At 28.4% G+C, this 8,917-nt stretch overlaps 1 protein-coding gene across 1 annotated transcript; it reads left to right on the top strand.

Annotated features, from left to right (window-relative positions):
• Window positions 1–5,844: 5,844 nt before the first annotated feature.
• On the top strand, window positions 5,845–8,890 carry LOC150030640 (protein SELF-PRUNING-like; the record flags this gene model as incomplete). The annotated part of the gene is made up of 3 exons (XM_090309428.1): window positions 5,845–6,194; window positions 6,959–7,020; window positions 8,850–8,890. Coding segments are annotated over exons 1-3 (313 nt in total), but the record flags the coding sequence as incomplete, so codon positions are not given.
• Between the last annotated feature and the right edge of the window lie 27 nt (window positions 8,891–8,917).

Below are 8,917 nucleotides of genomic sequence, written 5' to 3'. Positions count from 1 at the left end.
TTCTGTCCACCTCTTCACAACGTTGCAATGCTAGGGCACAATCATGCAATGTTGTTATACAGTTGCCTACTATATAGTCATGAACTCCATCGATTTTGCTCCTATTTGGGCCTCGTTTTCTCCATAAAGTTGCCAAAACTCATGAACGACACGCACAATTAATTTCCAAACTCGATTGCAAATTAATGCCCAAAACAACGGGCCCTTACAAACCAAATTTGTAAATTAAAACAAAAAATTCTAAAGATCAATCTCGAAAACATCAATAATCGCAAAACTAATAATCATTCTTCAACATGAACATCGTACAGTAATGCAAATCCCACCATAAACTGAATTTTGATTAAGGAAAAATTAAAATTGGGACTAAGAACACAGCTTTGATACTAATTGAAAGACTGTGAGATTCGATGCAGAAGCGCAAATTGTGTCCCAATTTTAGACTCAAAGAGAATTAAAATTTCAAAGAACTACATTATGCATTTTAACAAAATTTACAACATGCTTCAGATACAATATAGAAGGAATTCGAGGTTAATCACACTTACCCTTAAAGCCAAATGAATCTTCATGAATTTCTCTTGATTGGTCACAAATTCTCCTATTGATCACAAACAAAAGCAGCAACCCAAAACCAAAAGGGCTAGACACCATCATAAGAAACCTTGTTATTCTTCTAAGGGCTTGAGAATCACATGAGTTATGTGGGCTCTATGGTATTTAATTTTGGGAGTGAGTGAGAAGATAGAGACGAGAAAATTTTCTAGGGGGAGATCTTCTGTGTGCTATTGGAAAAAATCCCTGAGTTCTCTGTATAAGAAGCAAAGGGAAGAAGATGGAAAAATTTGATCTCTGCTAACTTCCCATAACCACACGTTATTTTAGAGAGAAATAAAGGAGGGAAGTTATTTAATAACTCCCCCCTTTAATTTTAAATTAAAACTAAATTTTAATTTAAATAATAGTATAATAACTAATTTATTATATAACTACATGTTATATCAAATATAACACATAATCTATAGTTTATATTCTATCAAATACAATATAATTTATGGTTTGTATTTTCTCTCAATAATTTATAGTATTAATATAAATCAAATTTATATTAAAGTTGATTATATGAATCCAATCCATATAATCAATATCTGAATCATATTCAAATATTTATTTCATCTCAAATAAACTTAATACCTTATATTAATTGTATCATATATAATTAACTCTCTCAAATAATTTTGAGCAATTCAAAATTAAATTGATTCTCAGTTATCGTAGTTGAGCTACAGAAGGGATCTTATGGACCTGTAGATTGAAGCTTCAATGGCACTTGAATAATTAATTAACCTCCTTAAATTAAATTACTCAACATCCATTAAATGTCGGTTACTCCGCTAAAGACCGACAACTGCACTCTTCGCATTACAGATATATTTCTACGTCCATTGGATATAACCAGTCAATAGCGCGATGACTCTTCACAAATTGCTCATAAATATAACTAGACCAAAATTATTGTTTTGCCCGTATAGTTACATCTAACTCCTTAAGTACCATTGATTCCTTTAATGAATAATAAGTCATAGTCTAACTATGACCAAACCCCTCTCAGGCCAAGAAGGTGTGGCGTCACATTGTTCAAGCCTGGGAATCAACCCTCAAGGGAGTAATTTATCTACTTACCTCAACAATAGGGAAGGAGTAAATTTCGTCTTGTGTAGCTGTGTTTCAAGCTCCCTCATCAAATGAATCATCGAAATGGTAAGCATATTGAGTCGGTAATTTGTCCACTCTTACCCATGCAAATCAAAGGACCGCCTTCATATGTAGGAATTCACAACTCACTAAGTATTTAGGTCATGTCACCTATGGTCATCTTGGTGAAATATAAGTCTCTATTATTAACGACTTTATATAATGAGACTATTCATTTCGTGGTCTGGTCTTATACAAACCCTTTTGTATAGAACACTGCCACTTACATGTCTCTATATGAATGATCAAGATCAGATCATTTGTAGAACTTTAAAATAATCGTAACATCTACAAAAAGGGGCGCATTTGTAGTGTCACCAGTATAAGGTATCTAATCTTATCCATCTACTACAGACCATTTAGGTTATCACTTAAACATGATTCACCTGTATGTCTCTACATACATGTTTAAGCTACAGAAGATAACCTTTGACATTAATTTATTAATTTGATGGGTTAATGCTATTAAATGTCGAATAAAATACCTCGTATTTTATTAAATAAATAAATTGTTTGTACATTACAGTTACAAACTACAGGACTTGCGAGATTTAGGGCACTAATCCTAACGCCTGGTCCAAGTGATCCTTATTTAAGGGAGCATTTACAATGGTAATTAAACATTTACATATGAGTTGATTTTTTTTAAGGCTATATATATGTCTGTGATGAATTATATTGCATATATTGCATGTGTATGTGAAAACAACCAAACTAAATTTGAACTTTTTATTAGAGTACAATAGGGAGTACGGAAGTTTGAACCTCCCATGCCCAATCAAATTTGATTTTGTTTAATGATAATGCGGAAGTCAATATAATACTCATCGTTATTAGATTATGAAAGTATTTTGGATTTTGGCTAATTATGCAGAATTTTCTTTCATTTTCATTTTGCCTAAAAAAATTTTTGTTTGATTTAGGTTTCATTTAGTAATTTTTTTAAGGTAATTTTTGGAAGAAAACTTTGAAAATAATCTAAGATTTGCCTCTTGCGTGTGTTAAAATTAAAAGATCTTCTATAGAGAAAAGAAATATAAGTATTTTAATAGTTGGAAGATCCCCTCCATTTCTCATAACTGCAATATAGTATTTATTTACTTACCTTGTAAAATTTATTCTGCATTCATTAAAGGCATAATTTGTAAATCCCTAAACTTGTTTTACTAGCTAATTATGTTTAAGTCCTCTTAATTATGTAATTAAGCTCTTGGAAGTATGTACTTATAATTTTTGTGTTATTTGAAGCGTGTGGGAAGCTCAATGTATGTGTACGTATGATTAAATTAGGGAAAATATTCTAAGTGTTCGGAAGCTATACTCTGGAGTACTCAGAGGACAGGAAAATGTGCTAAGTGTGGAATTTCAAGTTCTCGAGTGAAGTAGAGAGAAGTTAACACTTAAAGGAAAGTAGAGAATTTTATGCATTTGAAGTTATGACACGCTATGCAGGTAGTTTTGTGGAATTATGCGACCAGATGTCCAATAAGGGGACATTATGGAAAAGTATAGCTATGTGGTATGTGGAAGGCCATGGAGGAAGTAAGATGGCTCTTGAATGAGGAGGAAAAGTCGAGGTTGGTATAGGGGAAGTATGCGACCAACCTCATATGCAAATGGTAAGGGCTGAATTGGCAAACGAGGTGATTGTGGACCAATGCGTCGAAGGTGACATCCAGAGGGTGCGACGCTGAGTAGGATTATGCAATGACCAAGAAAAGACTTAAAAGGCTGCAAGCCCATGCGACGGAGTTAAGCTGGAGATTGAGCTTAATTAATTAATAAATGGGTTATGTGGCAGCCTTAGAAATGTTGGATTAAGGATTAATATGTCAAGCGGCGTTTAATTAAGATAAACCTACATGCAAGTCCAAGTATAAATAGGCCTTGCGAAGAAGAGAACTGTTTTGCCAAAAAATTTCCTACACTTAGAGGAAGTATTATTACCATTTGATGGACGGAATTGAAGAAATTCTCAACAAACTCGAGAGATTACGGGATTTTCGACCTATTAAGAGGAACTTAATGCTCAATTTATAACCACAGTTCTTTTGGAAAATGACCCTAACATTTTTCTAAAATGACATATGTTTTCTTTTGTTTTCTTTTGACTTTTTTCTTTGTGCATTGAATGTAGTGCCTTCTCATTTTCATGAACTTTTTTAAGAGGGAAAATAATTTTAAGAGTGCATTTTATGACCTAAAAAGTATATTAATTCAAAAATATATCGTGAGAGATTTTGTGAAAGTGGAAAAATAATCATCTATAGTTATAAATGAGCATAGTTCAACTCATACTCAAGATTAGAGGTTTGATCTCCATCATAATATATTATATTAAAAAAATAACCTATGGTTGTTTTCAGAAAAATTGATCACGATTTCAAAAGTGTTTTTCAAGGTAGCTAAGGGTGTGTTTGGAATACATTTTCAAGTATTTAATTTAAAAAATACGTTATTTTAAAAGAAATTAGATTATTTGACAACCACTCTAAACAGTTTTTCAAGTATATTTTAATAAGTTTTTATCAAAAGTGTTTATATAAAAATGGTTTTTTTTTTTTTTAAAAAAAAAAAATTCCCCAAGCCAATACAAACGGACCTTAAGATGACCCATACAATAACCAAAAAGGGAAGAAAAAATTTGGATCTAATCTTTAAAAAAATTCAAACCCAAGTGTGATTAAAGTATATCTTAAAGAGATGTGTTCAAAATACCTTCTAAGTTTAAAGTACATCTTAAAGAGGTGTATCCAAAATACCTTTCAATTTAAGTATTTTTTTTCAAATGATTCTATTAATTACAAATATGATTTTTTTTTCTTTAGAAGATTTTCGGCTACTCGAGATTGATAGTACAAATTCTGACTAATTGAACTGTATTCATATCAACCTCACTAACTTTTATTCGATAATAATAATGTTTATAATAAGGCAATATTTTAAAGTACTTTTTATTTATTGAGATTGTTTTTTACAAAAATAAAAATTTTGTTAATGTGAGAACATAGTCAAGAATCTATACTGAAAACACTTTAATCATTAATTTAGAGTATATTTAGTTTAACTTTTCAAGTGTTTAATTTTGAAAATAAATCCTTTTGGAAAAAATTGAAGTGTTTGACAACCATTCAAAATAGATTTTGAAGCAATCTCAAAGTGCATTTTAAACCCTTTTTATCAAAAGAGATAAAATAAAATTGACTTTTTTGAAAAATAGTTTTTTCCCTAGCCAATCCATACAAGTCCTTAGAAATTTTTATTTCTAATTTCTTTAAGAAGCATTTTTCCAATTTAGTCCCTAATTACTTTTGTTATTGTTTGTGTCTAATAATTTTATGAAGTTAATAAAAAAATTTAATGAGTAGTTAAACTTTCAATTTTGTATCTACCATGTTCACTTTCAGTCTTGTATCGAAAGGTCTATGACATATTTAAAATTCTTAAAAATTAACTAATCTATTTAACATTAAATTAAATTTTATGTCTAATAGGACATTAAATTTTTAATTTTACATCTAACTAGTATATATGAGAATTTTTAAAATATAAAATCCTTCAAAATATAAATAAAAAATTCAGAGATCTATTAGATATATAAAATATTGAAAGAACAAAGCCCATTTTAAATACTTTTTAAAATTCAAAGTTTTTTTAGATACCAAAAATAATAATTCATAGACCAAATAAACATAAGACAAACCTAAAATTCAGTGACAGGCCACAAGTCTCAAAAGTATTGACACTAAATAAAAAATAATAAATAAATAGGTGAGCTGAAATGGTAACAGTGCTATATGATTTTTTTTTTCTCCTACATAAAGAATAACTCAATTTATGCTTTAAAATGAATAATTACAACCAATCAAGAACAAGTTCCAAAAGGGCAGTCAATGCTTATAACCTTATTTTTGAGAGAGATGTGGTCTCAAATTTAATAAAACAAACTATCTTGATGTGAGAGTTTTTTTTTTTTTTTTTTTTAAGTAGTGCCTCTAGAAACATTCACTTTATTGCCAAGAAACACCAAGCAACATCTATATCTATTAAATGAGCCTTTCAAAAATACTATAAATACCAACACCAAAGCTTGAGCTTTCTAAAGCACATAGAGAAAAAGAAAAGGGACAAAACAACCCTAATTAGGATCTGAAGAACAGTGTTTTCCTAAATCCAAAAGCTTTTTTTTTCCCCTTTAATTTTGTGAGTTGTGCTTGAAAAATTAAGAAATGGCAAGATCAATAATGTCATCAGAGCCTCTTGTTGTTGGGAGAGTGATAGGAGATGTTCTTGATTCCTTCACTCAAAGCATGGAGATGTGTGTTTTTTATAGTAATAACAAGCAAGTTTTCAATGGCCATGAGTTCTTTCCTTCTGCTGTTGCTACTAAACCTAGGGTTGCAATTCAGGGAGGAGAGTTAAGATCTTTCTTCACGCTGGTTTGGTTTTTTCTTTTTTCCCCCTTTTCTTCAATATTTGACTGGCCCAATTGCTTCTTTCTTTACTCGTTACGGATATGAATCAATGATTTATTTGAGGTTCGAGTCTCTAGCTCGCTCTGCATGCTGAAGAAAAGAAAAATTAAGATTTTGAATTGTTTAGTCTATCAACCTAAGTATAAATATTAATTATATCAATAAAAAAAAAGTTTAGATATTCAAATTTATGTCTTGCATGTTGAATAATTTTTTTGAAAAATAAGAAAAAAATGTAAATATTTTTTAGATTTTTCTATTAATAAGAATTTCCCTTTTTGATTATTTGTTAGAGTTATACTAGTTTTCAAGCTCACAAAGAAAAAAAAAAAGATTAAATTTACCACAACTTTTTTCACTAGACATAGTTTAGTATGTATATCAGCGTCTATCAGTGATAAACTTTTATCAATTTCTGTTACTGATAGATACTAATGAACTTCTATCAGTCTCTATAAAAGAATATTAAAATTTTGTTACATTGTGTAAATAATTTTCCTTATTTTTCTATTTTTGCAAATCTCCTATATAATTTTTCTCTCATGAATTTGTTTAATGCTTACAACATCGATATTTTCTTAAGAAATTGTAGGTTTTGAATTCTCTTCTTCATATTTGTGACGTTGTTCCTTCTTTTGAACTATAAAAAATATACTAGAGTTGTGTTTTATCTAAATATCTCTTAATGTTTTCATTACTTGATTTATTATTATTATTATTGTTTTCAGATTATGATTGACCCAGATGTTCGTAGACCAAGTGATCCTTATTTAAGGGAGCATTTACACTGGTAATTAAACATTTACATATGAGTTGTTTTTTTTTTCAAGGCTATATATATGTGTGATGAAGTTATATTACATATTGCATGTGCATGTGAAACCAACCAAATTATATTTGACTTTTTGTTTTTGGAGTACAATATGGAGTATGGGAATTTGAACCTCCAGCGTCCAATCAAATTTGATTTTCAAGAATAATAATGCGAGAATCGATGTAATATTTGTCGTTACTGGATTATGAAAGTATTTTGGATTTTGGCTAATTTTGCAGATGTTTCTTTCATTTTTGTCTTGCCTAAAATTTTTTTTGTCTTATTTGGGTTTCATTTGGTTATATTTTTAGTTTATTTTTGGAAGAAAACATTGAAAATAATGTAATATTTGCCTCTTACATTTACTAAAATTAAAAAATCTTCTTTTATAGAGAAAAGAAATACATGTATTTTGACAGTTGGAAGATCCCCTTTATTTCTCATAAACTGCAATATAGTATTTATTTACTTACTTGTATAATTTATTCTGCATTCACTAAAGGCATAATTACTCGATTGTACTCCTTATTTGCTATATATTAATTGAGGGTATATTTGTCAACATGTTCTCCTTATTAGCATTTTTTAAGTTAAACAAATGTAACTTTCAATTTTAAGGAATGTTAATATAAGCATCATTTCCACTTGTCAAAGAACCTCTTAAAATTGTTTTCTTTGTTTTTACATTATTTAGATAGAAGAATCTAACTTTTAACCTCAATGTAGATAGTACAAACTTATTAAAATAGGTTAAAATATCGAAAAATATCTATATCCATGATAATTTCTAAAAAAAATTAAAAGAACAAATCAATAGGAAAATATTTTTTTTAATTAATAAAAGTAAGAGAGGAAAAAAGAAAAAGGAGGAAAAAAACTCCCATTTCTTATTTATTTGTTTATTTACTTATTATTTTTTAAGTTTTGCATCTGAAAACATAATCAAAAGTTACTAAGGAAAATTTTTGCAATTTAGATTTTGTTTTATGTTTTCAGATTGGTTGAGTTCAGCGAATATATGTTTGGCAGAAAACCCAAATTTTATTTTTGAAAATTGTTTTGAGATTATGTGATCCAAACATTGCAAATTCTAAAAGAAATATTTTTATGTTTTCTTTGTATTCATAATTTGAATTTTGAAATTTTAAATGCAAAATTATATTAGATAAAGATAAAAACATTTAGAAATATAAAATGCCATGTTATAAACCTAATTCAATTTTTTAAAAAAAAAATAAAAAATATATTATGTAATGCATTTTAAAGTAAATTAGGTTAAGTTTCAAGTTTCGTCCCTATGATTTGGATCAAGTTAAAAGTTAGTCCATATGATTTTAAGATTTAGAATTTAATTCCAACAGTTTAATAGTTCATATGGCTTTTTAAATCCTCTTAAATAGCTCCTACCATATGAACTATTCATTAGGAAGCTTTTATCAAACCATAAGGGGTAAATTATAATTATAAACAATAAGACTTAAATTTTAACTTACTCTAAACCACATGGACCAAAATTTCAATTTTAAATTATATTATATTACAAAATAATAATTATACAATTTTTTAGCATAAAATATATTCATAAATAAATTAATAATAATTTATTGTCAACTAAAATTTAGTAACTATAACTAGTTTACAATTGTTTATATTATAATTCAATTTCTAAATTCTGCTACCAAACACATATCTAAAAACATGAAATACAACTTTGTTTTTATTTAATCCCTTGTTTCAAATTTCTGTTTTCAAATTCTCTACAAAATAGACCCTAAATAGTTTTAATTGTGAAACCTCTATTGCAGGATCGTAACAGATATCCCTGGCACTACAGACACCACATTCGGTAACTTTTCCTACCAAATATATATAT

Source organism: Benincasa hispida, unplaced genomic scaffold (genome assembly GCF_027475165.1).
Source record: "Benincasa hispida cultivar pf3 unplaced genomic scaffold, pf3_genome.v1.1 HicScf1737, whole genome shotgun sequence".
Lineage (NCBI taxonomy): Eukaryota > Viridiplantae > Streptophyta > Magnoliopsida > Cucurbitales > Cucurbitaceae > Benincasa > Benincasa hispida.
The sequence above is the reverse complement of the archived record's forward strand: the minus strand, read 5'-3'. Positions and strand labels throughout refer to the sequence as shown.